Source organism: Pituophis catenifer, unplaced genomic scaffold (assembly GCF_029215685.1).
Source record: "Pituophis catenifer annectens isolate HBS135680 unplaced genomic scaffold, rPitCat1.0.hap2 SCAF_1, whole genome shotgun sequence".
Lineage (NCBI taxonomy): Eukaryota > Metazoa > Chordata > Lepidosauria > Squamata > Colubridae > Pituophis > Pituophis catenifer.
The window spans coordinates 194,598,013-194,610,805 of record NW_027256881.1 but is presented as its reverse complement, the minus strand read 5'-3'; the positions used below and the strand labels follow the sequence as shown (position 1 = coordinate 194,610,805).

The following is a 12,793-nucleotide window of genomic DNA, read 5'->3' as shown; positions in this document are numbered from 1 at the left end:
TTATATTGCATTATTTCATTTGACAGATGAAAACAAAATACAGCAAGGTGTCCTATGGATTAAAGGATTTAATTAACTTATAATTAATTAAATGGAGTTGCATTTGACAAAAGAAAATACAGGAAAAAAATCATATGGATTAAAATGTTTTTGACTCTTCTGAAGGAAGGGATAGAAATGTGGGCCTCATGCCACGTAGAGAGATTCTTTTGCTGCTTATAGAACTACTCCTTCTCTTATTACTGGTACATATTTAGCTTGAACAGATGTACGGAATATTTAAGTGACCCAATCCCTCTTTAGAGATCATACAAGCTGAGAAAATCACTTTCTCTGCTTCATTTTATGGGGATATTTTATAAAATCGTTTTTACTAAGCCAATTACATTGTGCTCTTCTTTCCATGGTTTGTACCAACCCAATGGGTTTGGGTTTGAGTGAATACATGAAACTTTTAAAACATCTGATGTGCCTTCTGCTGTTTTATGCTAAGCAGAATTATCAAGCACAAAGTTGATGCAGCTTGTTCTGAGCAGAAGAATTCTAAACAATGTTTCTAATGGCACGAATATGGAACAAGGTTTGGTTTTACCCTAGTCAGCTTTGAAGAGCAAAATATAGCAGTGAGTTGGCCAAAAGTGACAGAATAAATGGCGGATAGAATGGGCAAGATGGAATAAACAAGCTCCAAAGGTATACAGACTACCATATAAAGCCACTTAGAATCGAATGAGTAGGCAAATAAATATAAGTTTCCTAAATGTGACTTTAGAAGATTATGAAGTATTTGTCCTTTCAGCTTTTCTGAATGTTTGTGTAACTACTTTATCACTGAATTTTATCAGAGCTCCATCTGAGTTTTATTGATACAGAGCGAGCACAGGTAATCTTCGATTTACAACCATTTGTTTAGTGACTGTTTTGAAGTTTCAACACCATTGAAAAAAATTACTACAACCACTGTAAGATCCCCATAGTCACGTGATCAAAATTCCAGTGCCTGGCAACTGGCATGTATTTACAACGGTTGCAGCATTCTAGGGTCAAGTGATCACCTTTGCAGCCATCTTCCCCAAGCAGAGTCAATGGAGGAAGGAGAACTCGGATAAGAGACACGGTGGCGCAGTAATTAGAATGCAGTACTGCAGACTATTTCTGCTAACTGCCGGCTGCCTGCAAGTTGACAGATCAAATCTCACCAGGCTCAAGGTTGACTCAACATTCCATCCTTCCAAGGTGGGTAAAATGAGGACCCAGATTGTTGGGGGCAATAGGCTGACTCTGTAAACCACTTAGAGAGGGTTGTAAAACACTGTGAAGCGGTATATAAGTCTAAAGGCTATTGCTATTGCTATTCGCTGAACGGCCACCTGATTTATTTAACAACTGCAGTGAGTTGTTTTAACAACTGTGGTAGAAAAGGTTGTAAAATCAGGCATGGTTCACTTCACCAACACTTTGCTTAGCAACAAAAATTCTGGTTTCAATTGTGATGGTAAATCAAAGACTATCTATCCTATGATTAAATGCTTATAAAGTAGGACCCTCCATTGATCCATGGCAACTCATCCTGGCATTTGTCAGCAGATCCCAAGCTATTTTCTGTCTAACCTTGGCCTAAATAGACCAATACGTTAAAAGAAAACCTACTTTTGTACTAAGGGTTTACTAATGGACAAGCTATTAATTCAGAAGAATTAAAATTTTATTGTGAGGGGTGGGGAGTCAAATCTACTGGATAAGACATTACAAGATATGACACAGGCCTCTGTCCTAGACCAAGCTTGTTGAACCTTGGGAAGCCCTGGTCTGCTAGTGCTCCTGATAAACACTACTTCCTTATTGCACTATAAGACACATCTGTCCATGAAACAGTGATGGATGAGTGTGTGCACTTGGTGTGTATTACTGAGACCTGGCAATGGGACTCTGTTGGAAAACTGCCTGGCTTGGTTTCAGGTCCTACAACAGAACATCAAGGTCAGGGAAGAGAAGTCCCTGTGATTGTGTGGCAAGGAAAACTGCTCTAACCAATTGCCTAGTAGTGCCTCCTCCCCATTGGAGTTTGGAGTTCCTGAGGGTTTAATCTTAGTTGACTTCAACTTTAATAACCTGGAGGATCTAGTGGATCCAGTGCTATGACAAATAGTAACCTTCGGACATATAGGATTGCATGTGCTAGAACTGGCCTTTATTTCAAACTAGACAATTTGTTCCATAGATGGAAGTCATTATCATCAATCCTTTGATTAATCAATCTCGAGGTTATCAAACTAGGATACACAGATGCTACAAACCTTTACAGTAGCAGAGTACCAATTAAAATAATCTGCCCCAGAAATCTAATGGATTCATGTTTCCAAAGGGTGTTTGGGCATTTCCTTGACAATTTGGCAAGGCGTTCTAGCCTCTGCCTAGTTAATCTTTGAAACACGGAGGTGAACCAAGATTGTACCAGCAAGGTCTCCTCCCAGGCACCAGCCCCAAAGATTTACTGAAGACCTAAGGGAGCTGAAGTGATTGAAAAGGCCCCCAGTTGACAGTAGAGGAAAACCAAAAACAGATATGACTAAACGCTGGTAAGAGTCTATACAGCAGTGGAAAAAGTATTCAGAGCGGTAGTGATGCAGCAATTCTTCTTAGCATTTACACTGTCAACAGATTACTTCCTACTGACCCTGTTTTGAATTATCTAGTCCAGGGGTCTCCAACCTTGGCAACTTTAAGACTTGTGGACTTCAACTCCCAGAATTCCTCAGCCAGCAAAGCAAAGCTGCCAAGGTTGGAGACCCCTGATCTAGTCCATTAAAAAATTTGGATGGGGTAAAAACAATGTGCAGAAATGGCAAATGAAATTGCAGGCTTCTTCACAGACAGTTGTTCTGATTTGGATGCTATTTGGACATAACCTATGGTGGCAAACAACGTGGTATTGTGATATAATCTGGAATTCTTTTGACCTTGAGGAATCTAAGTAAATAATTACCCAATAATAATAGTACATACAAGAATGTGGAGTAGCTGCTCTATTGACATTTTCATGTACTAGTTTTACATTCAAGAATGTGTGTAATAAAATGATTAATTTAAGAGACACGGTTTAAGTCAATTACGAGAATATGCTTTGGACAAGCCCTTAATGCTATATAGTCTTTATTTGCTCTTAACAAAATACACAAAATTCACTTATCATTATTGTACAAGTATAAATAATGCTCAGTATTCAAGTACAATCAAGTGCTGAAATTCCTACACTTCATGTAAACACAAACTAGGCTTTCTATTTCACATGCTATCTTCAGCTCATCTGCTGTGCCCAGAGCCTCCCAACAGGGGGCATCGTATTCTAGCCGGCCCTCTTTAACTGCATTCTTTCAAGGAAAAATATGAAGAGTGGCAAAGTTTTTAAGTTTCAATGACACAAATGTACTGCTTCTGGTACAGTAATTATCCAAGCACCCTTTCTCCTGTAAACATCTGGATATTTAAATTGATTTAGTTCAGCTTAATAGATAAATATTTTCAGGAAAGAAAATCCTTAATTTAAATAAAGCAAAACTTACACATCTTTTTAGTCATTTACAGCACTCTTTGCTCAAAGACCAAATAATACTATAGGTCAGATCACTTTATGGAAAATACCCATTTAAGCATGTTTACATTTCTTTGTAAGTACGCAAAAAGGAAAAAAAAAAAAAGACAAATCAATGTTTGAGTTAGACGTCAACTAACTAGCCCAGACCGAAATGCTTTAATTCACCCACTCGCCTCGCAAACATATTGCAATACAATCTGCACAGTTTTTAACATTCATTGGAGTGGCAGTCTAAGCTCAGAATCAGTCCTTGAAAAAGTAACATCTAAAAAAAAAAATACACATAGCTAAAACAATGAGGCACTTATTCTCCCTCAGACGTTTCTTCTCTTTGGTCACCTGGAGGAGGGAGGGAGGTTGCAGGCGTTGTTTCCGTTGTTTCTGTTTCCTTTGCTGGTTGCTCTTCCTCCGCAGACTCAACCACGTCATCACCTTGTTGGACTGTTAAAGCCTTGCTATTTTCCTGGTCTGTCTCTGTCAATGGGGGAGCTTCTTCTGAAGGTCCTATGAGACACACATTTTAATTATACAAATTGTATGTATGTATGTATGTATGTATGTATGTATGTATGTATGTATTTATTTTGTTTATTATTTATTTATTTATTTATTTATTTATTTATTTATTTATTTATTTATTTATTTATTTATTCATTCATTGCAAATGCCTCTCTATGCCACTTTAATCATACAACTCCAAACAATTTACAGCAAAATGTGCAATACCTATAATTCACTACAGGAAACCCTGCTGTACAACCATTCATTCATCAATCATTCAAAGTTATAGCAGTGCCGAACAAATGGCACTTATCCTGGTCCCCAAAGTTGTAGCATTGCAGAGCTCCCCCCCCCAGTCACATGATCAAAATTTGGGCACTTGGCAGTCTTCCCACACTTATAACCACAACACAAGGGCACTTCAACTACCCCCTATGCACCTAACTCCCCCATCTCTGCCCTTTCAGTACTCCTTGATGGTGGTGATGGTGGTGGTGCTGGGTCTGAGGTAAAAGCCCAAAGCATTTTCAGCCAGCCATCACTGCCTCAGGGACTTTACTTCTTGCCCTAGTACCACATGCATAGAGGCATTTTCTGCAGGTCCTGCCACACCCAACTGACTTTCACAGTTTCCCTCCCACTGCTAACAAGATGGCCAGCCTGGTCCTGTGCAAGATAGCTGCTAGCTGACCAGACCTCAAGGCTGTTTGGACTGTTCTCCCAATGCTTTGGAAGACTTCTTAAATCTCCACAGCGTCTTCAAAAATCTCATGAGAAGGCCACATCCATTGTTCTCCAAAGCTCACAGGCCAGTCTCATGATGCTTCAGAAGGCCTGAGAAGCATTCCAAAGCACCACAAGAATGGCACACACTATTTGGAAAACGACAGGCACAAGCAACCTTGGGAAGAAAATCAGCCTCACATAGGGCCAGGCACTCATCAGGAAGACAGTGAGGGCCAACTGGGACAGCAAGGCCAGCGAATGCAGAGTGGCAAGGCCAACAGAGGCAGCAGAATACAAGAGGGTCAAAAGGGCACAGATGAGAGGGGGAATTGAAGAGAAAGCAGTCCATTACCCTACTGAGACTTGGGGCTGAGAGGGTGAAGCTGGGAGTGGCTTGGATCAGAATGAGTCCTCACCTAACAATTGGTGGCATTCTGTTAACAATGGCAACAACAACTGCCGGACTTGCCATTACTAACTGATGTGGTCATGTGACATCATGCTTTATGACCTCATTGCTTAGCGATGGAAATTCTGGTCCCAATTACTGTCACAATTCAAGCACTATCTGTACACGGTACTAAAGGAAAAATATCAATAACAATCACACTATCAACATAGATTCGGTGTCAGAGTCATCATAATATAAAAGCTTAATGTAACACAAAGCAGCCTCAATTATGTGACTGTCAAGGTTCTTCTCCCCCCAAACTGGGGAGCAAACTTTGAAAATTCTTTTTTCAAAGCAGAGGGGATTTTTAAGTGTCATTTACGGCCCACAATATAATTGTGTTGGTGATACTGTAACTGAGACGGGGGGGGGACTGCAGGGGGGTTTAAACAACAGTTAAAATCAAAGGACAGAAATCTTTTTAGTGTCCTTAAATGTAGTGACAACAATAAAAGAAAAGCAGCTGCCATGTTGGCTGGTGTACACTATTGCTGCTTTTAGCTGCCTATGGAGTATTCGTATTCTCTTTAGAGTCTTCCAGCCTTGCCTAATATAGGAGAAAGATATTCTGCAGAACTAATCCTTTCTGAGCAGAGCTGGATAAATTATGCTGATTAAACAACAAAGGGCAGTATCAGCAAACTGAGGTTCCACTGTATTGAAATTCTCTCGGAATCATTAATACTCTTCTGTAGGTGCTCTTCCCTGCACTGAACATATACAAGCCACATTCCTTCACGGGCTAGTAATTATAGTCACTGAAGAATTAGCAAGAGGGACTCAGAAAATGGGAAGGTTTATTAGTTTGATGGGCAAAATAATGTCTGCAGTCGATCAGGAGGGCAGAGACCCATCCTAGGCCAACTGATGTGTTGGAGAAGCTGATCACTAATGGAGGGGAGGGTAATAACCCCTTTCACTGTTGCTTCCCAGAAACCAGCATTATCAAGCATATTGCCTCTGATTTCAACAGTCATCAATAGCAGTAGCTGGCCACAGCCTGTCCACAAATCCATCTAGTTCAAAGCATCCACATAGCAATTTCTACAACTGGCAATGAATTCCTATTTAATAATATGTTTGTATGGGAAAGTATCGCCTTTGATCGTTTAATGCTTGTCATGACTATAGGTAAACTTGAATTCTAATACTGTAAAGAGGGAGAAGCACATTCTATCCATGCCATGCAGGATTTTACATACAGAATACAGAACCTCTAGCATGCCTTCTCTTACCCTATTCCATTCCAAGCTAAAGACTCTAAACCAAGGATCCCCAACTCTCAGTACATAGACCGACACTGTCTACAGCATGCCAGAAACCAGGCTGTGCAAACAAGCAAAGCTCCATCCGCAGGATCCAGGCAGCACACAAAACCACACCCCCTCTGATCCACAGAAAAACCTCTCTCCATGGAACTGGTCCCTGGTGCCCAAAAGGTTGGGGGCCGCTGCTCTAAACTATAGTGGAATATCTGTTTGGTCTTTTTTGCACTTCTAATTCTAAAATACCATTTTTTAAAAAAGGTGCTGTGACCAGAACTGTACACAATATTCTAATTCTGGTCTCACCACAAATTTGGGCAAGGACATTAAGCCAGTACAATTCCCTCCCTAATGACATCCAGTGGGTAATTTGCCTTTTTTATAGCAACTGCAATTTACAGCAATTTAAAGCATTTTCATTGAGCTGCCTTCCAAAATACCATCCTTTCTTGGTTAGTGACTGCCAACTCCCACCCCAATAACATGCACTTTTACATGCACTTATGTTAAATCACATTTGCCATTTTGGAAAAAAACGGAAAATTTCTTTTGGAGCTCTTCACAATCCCTTACTGATTTTACCATCCACCCCAAACGGCTTCAGATCATCACCACACAGCCACTTTTCAGGCTCAGTACAAACTCCAGATCATTTATATATACAAATACATTTCCTAGAGAACCCAACTTTGCTCAACTTGCCAGTGTGAGAATTGTCTATTTATTTCTACACTGTTTCCTATTTTTAATCCAACTGTCAATCCATGAGAGCACTGTCCATGGCAGCTTGGTTTGCTCAAGTGTTCTACCCCAGCTATAGACCCCAAAGAACGCAGTACACACAAAGTCCATACAAATCTTAGTTTAGTAATTAAGGACTACTAATGAGCTTTCTTAGTAGTTGTTCGAACAGAAGTACAGTTTAAATCAGTCTTTTCTGAACAAGGGCTGTTAATTTAACTTCATTAACAGCCGACAAGAATCCAAAGAATAATAACTCAATTCTGAGCCACAGTATTTCAGATAACCGTAATCTTACTGTGGTTGGCAGAATGCCCAGAAGCAATTTGCAGGAAAACTGACAAGAGATAAACAAGAGCCAAATCAAATGTTTCTGAAATCAAGACGTGAAGGAATATGAACAAAGTTGTTTCCTGCAAATTGCATCAGTCGTCCTTCCTTAAATAGGCTAGGGGAGTGGCCAATTAGCCCCAAGCCTCACTCTCGAGGAGACCTCCTCCTGAGGAGCCACTCCTGCCTTTTAACAGCTCTGTGCACTCGTGCATCGAGAAGAGGCTCCTCCTCTTCTTCCTCTTCACTTATGGGAGCTTCTGGAGGTTCTGAAGGTCCTGGCTGAATCCCTGCCTCTGGCACCACATCTTCTCCAGCCTCCTCATTGTCTGACTCGAGCTCCAGCTTCACAGGCTGCTGGCGCAGCACCACACCAGCCTCCTCGCTGTCAGAATCACCTACTAACTGCACAGGCCACTGACGGGCCACAACATCAAGAGTCTTTGGTGAGGGATTTGTTAAAAGCATTTTGAAAACTGAAATACAGAGTAACTTCAAAGGAAGTTTTGTCTACCTTACTTGTTGACTCCCTCAAAAAAAAGTGTAGAAGGTTCACAAGATCTATGTTTGCAGATGCCATATTAGTTGCTTTTCAGCAAGGCTCATTTCATTCATGTATGTTTGCTTCTCTGTAATAATGCTGTAATACTTTCAACTGTTTTGTCTGAGACAAATGTTAAAAGTAATTGTCCTCCTATTTCTCTTAACAATTTTTTTTAATGGGATCGCACTGGCATCTTTCAATATACTTTTTTCCACAGAAGATTTCAGGTACAAAGGAACAGTAAGAATGTTCTAGATAAGTGACTTAACATAAAAAAATGTTTGTGTTTGCAATGAACATGAAGAGAAGAACCCAAATAACTTGGAAAAGTCACCAAACAAAACTATGTAGACAGTTATCAGCCATTACAGTTAAATACCAACTTTATTTTCAGAAGCAGTCGATGGCTGCTTTCATAGTAACACGCTAATCCGAGATTTGTTTTAATGATGGTTCCCCCAAGAAGTCAAAGACAATCTTGAAGAAAAAGCACTGGACTGTTTTGCCAATTCCTGGTTTCTTTTTCCTTCCTCTCTTCTACTGATTCCCTACTCTAGGAAGAGCACAAAAACAAATAAGGATTACTTCTGAGTAGAGATATTGCAAGTCAGGATTCATAAACAAAGATTTGCAAATCATGGTTTCAAAGTATGTTTTCTTGCCCTGAAAGAAATCACGGTGTTCTTTGGATTAAGTTTCCTTATCGGAGTTAAAAAAAAAAATCAAACATGCATATTATAACTTAGTATTATGGCCAAATTAAATCTGTTGCTGAACATTACTCACTGAAAAATTAATAGCAAAAAAAGAGTGTTTCCTTTATGCCTTGTTCGTGTGTCAGATGCTCCTTCAATTTCATCTAAAAGGGCTCTTCCTACATCCTTGTAAATTATTTTACAGATTTGAAAAATTGCTTGATTGTGCCATATGGAAAAATATCAACCAGCATTGTAAAAGGTTACAAAAGTATTTTTGGCCATCATCATTATTTCTACCAATCATCACCAGTTATGTTTTCCAGTATATTCTGAAGAGAGTCTTCTGCCTAAAGCCTCACAAAAGTGTTCTACATATTACATCCCTTCATCACAGGGTGTGCTCTTCAAAGAAGAAATCAAAATTATATTTTTACAATGCTTCTTTTTCCTGTTAGCTGAATACAAGGTCCCTACTGCATTTCAAATTTATAAAACTTCTTTAAAGGAACTTTGATAAATTAAATCTGACAACCTCACTTTCAATTCCCCTTTTTTAAGCAAGTCTGTTTTACTAGATTTTCTATCCTTTGGGGAAACATCAAAATTAACATTTCAACTTTTTCATTTAGAATAAAAGCTGGACCTTCGATTCACCTCAACCTGATGATGTGCCCAAAACTATGACATGTAACCTCATGATGACCCAAATCCCTTAATAAGTGAATATAATTCTTAATATGGATAATTAATTAACAGAAGAACCCAATATTTATTTTTTAAAAAAACAAATTTAATGATAAAATATCAGATAGCAAAGAGAAAATATTCCTGAAAAATTTGAAAAGGCTTGGGATGTTCCTGTAGCTGCACTTTGCCTCCCAATATCGCCCCCCTCCAACAAGAATTCTAAATTGTAAGGAATAAAGACGACTACACATATTACCATATATATATGATCCAAGATAGCATCCTTAAAGAAAGCAATATATAAGATTTCTCTGCACTTGTTGTCTTTAGCTATATATATATGTGGCATCATACATATACTGGCAATCTTTCATTGTTACCTTCGCAAGAAAAATGCAAATCCCTCAAATCATTTGACCAAACTACGCTGATTCTATTTTCATTGAATAACTGGGGCTTCCTATCTACATACCTTCTTCTGTTTCAGGCTGTTGTATGTTTTCCTCCTCTGACTGCAGAGCTTCAGTCCTGCTCTCCATTACAGAAGCTGGCTTATTTTCAATGTTGAAATCCGGAAGCCGTGGAGCTTGTGGTCTGGTTTTTCTTGCAGGATTCAGGAAAAAACAGTAGGCGCACCGAAAGGCTGCACAAAAGATTATATAGGCATATCCAATGAACTCACTGAACTTCAGAGCTCTTGTTTACACTTGCTATAATCTATTTTTATTCTTTGATGTTACTCTTGAAAACACCAATTTTGGTTAGTGCACTAGTTAAAACCCTTCCTGGAGCATCATGCCCCACATCAGTCACTCATGGCCTCATTTACCTTTCCAACTGATGACTGCAATGCATTTTGCTATTTTTGAAGACTACCCAGAAAGTGCAGAATCCAGCACCTACTGGCAATGTCTATTGACAAGGAGCATCACCAATACTACATAGGAATGATTTTGCAGACACTGCATTAGTTATCGTTCAGCTTCCAAGTACAATTCAGAGTGCTGGCTTTAGCATATAAAGCCTTTTTAGTTTCAGAACAGGGTATCTGCAGCTCCTCCCATTTCAGGTAAATCAACTTGTCATGTCTTGTTCAACCTAAATAGGGATGCTGAAAATGCTTTGCCCAAGTGAGATTAATAGAAGGGGAGGACAGAGTTCAGTGCTTTTCTGGGCATGCTCCAACATTACACTTGCACCCAAATATTTAGACAGAGCCGGACCCCCCAAACTCCGTTTTCGCTGGCAGAGGGCTGTAGGAGACCTTAGGGTCAAAAAGAGGGTCTCGACGAGTTACGTCGAGCTGGCCACACCCACCCTGGCGCTGCCCCACTGGCCCCTCAAGGTCAAACACAACCCTGATGTGGCCCTCAATGAAATCAAGTTTGACACCCCTGCACTAGACAATACGTAACTTATTGGGTCTCCTTTCAAAGATATTTCCTTACCTAAACAGAGAAACAAAGTGATCACAGATGAGCAAAAAAGCAATGGGAATGGAAAGGGATCAACTTCCAACTTTCTGCCAGCTTCCTCATTTACCAGAAAAAGAGCTCACCTGGTGACTGCCGATAGTCTCCAAACAACCCTACTTGCAAGCAAGCATACGAGCCACTCCCTTCCCACGTACCACCATTTAAAGATTACAAATTTTAGTTTCAATTTCAAAGCAGCCAATCATCACTTACCCTATCAGGCTTTGCTATCAGCCAACCGGGTGTACTAGTAGGAGTAGGAGAAACGTTTGATTTCCTGCTGGCTTTCTCATTGACTTTGCTTGTGGGAAGCTGGCAGGGAACATCAGAAATCACTATTTCTCCTCCTCGACTGAACTTAAAAACTGCCTGCCACTTTATCGGGAGAAGGGGAACAAAGGGAGTGAGGGACCATGAGGAAAACTGTACCCCCACTCCCCACCCAAATCCCCATCTCAACATGTCCCTAATATCCCTGCTCTCCATGAAGGAAGAGGGCTCAGCTGTCAACTGCTGGCACTCTCCAGCTAGCCCTACCTTACCTTCAGGCATTCAAGTCACTTCCTCATCCTTCTCTCACCGCCCACTGCTAGTAAGAGATTTCAAATTTCCTCCTCAGTTCCAAAATAGTCAATTTGCCTGTCAGATCTTGCCACCATCCAACTGCGTGCAGGAACTAGAGGGAGGTAGGAAAGGTGGGCAGGCATACAGTCCTCCCATCTTATCTTGTACCATACAATCTACACTTTCTAGGAAGTGTAGCTAGACACTAAAGTGGCACTGAAGCGGCCACAACTTTCCCAAGTTTCTTTTCTTTTCCATAGGAGTCGTGGGGTTCCAGCATTCTGTAAGTTAGCCCATCTGAGTTATCTTGGTTCAATAATTGTTGCCCGATACTTTCCAATTTTGCCCAACTGAAGGGTATGGATTCCATGAATGTACAGAAGGACAAAGGAATCTTAAAGCAGCTTTTTATCTCCATTCTGAAGTTGAGGCCACATTTACCTACTGTTTTAAACAGTTTGCTTCTGTTAAGCCATTTGAATAGAAAATGAGCACAGCCGTATGTCTGGAGGCCACTGCTTTAATAAGCCATCTATCTACTGAAATATTGACTTAGTAAAGATTCTTTTATCAGTATTCTCTGCTAGTCATTGGCTGCAGTCCCAACAGAGGGAAGAAATAGGTAAGCAGTTAGAATTTAACTGATCTATCTTTAAATTTAAAAGTTATGCATCTCTTCTCTTTAAAGCTCTGCAAATAGAGGGAAAGAGTAAAATAGGAGTGATAATAAGCAGAGGGAGCCATCTTGATGACAGAGGCGTAGTGATGAAGAGGACAAATGGCTTGATCAGAGGCCTGGTACTTTTTGTCCCAAGAAATAGCTGCTATTTCATTCAGAAAACCCTATTCTGCTTTTTGCTTACCTTCCCAAATGTATACCAATTACTGTTGCCTGGATTTTGAGCTTCAAGGGGGAAAAAGATGGCAATCTACCTAATAGGGATTTTCCCCACAGCTTGAAATTTTAAAGACTTAAATAGTAAAAGCTACTTTGTAGGACAAGTGCACTGATCAATCTTTATATTTTAACTTTGGATTGGATGTGGTAAAAAGGGAATTATGTGATCAATTGAAACAATATCAGACAATAAAAACATGAGGCTAAAAGATCATTATATGAAGTTACTTTAAGATGACTTAAATTATTAAGTCAACATTCTTCATCAACTGAGGTCTATTGCTATATTTATATTGCTCACATAAAAGCTCAGTCAAC

General features: G+C 39.9%; 1 protein-coding gene across 5 annotated transcripts in view; it reads right to left on the bottom strand.

The window, feature by feature from the left end:
* Window positions 1-3,136: 3,136 nt before the first annotated feature.
* The window catches only part of LNPK (lunapark, ER junction formation factor), a 71,581-nt gene continuing 61,924 nt past the window's right edge, over window positions 3,137-12,793 (bottom strand). For 4 of the 5 annotated variants that reach the window (XM_070933899.1, XM_070933579.1, XM_070933734.1 and 1 more), the window contains 2 exons: window positions 10,011-10,181; window positions 3,137-4,099 (listed from right to left, as the gene is read on the bottom strand). In XM_070933899.1, the coding sequence (XP_070790000.1) occupies window positions 3,900-4,099; window positions 10,011-10,181 (371 nt within the window). In that variant the 3' untranslated portion in view covers window positions 3,137-3,899. Of the gene's footprint in view, window positions 4,100-8,567; window positions 8,707-10,010; window positions 10,182-12,793 lie in introns of those variants that run through there. The other variant, XM_070933818.1, reaches the window with a different exon arrangement.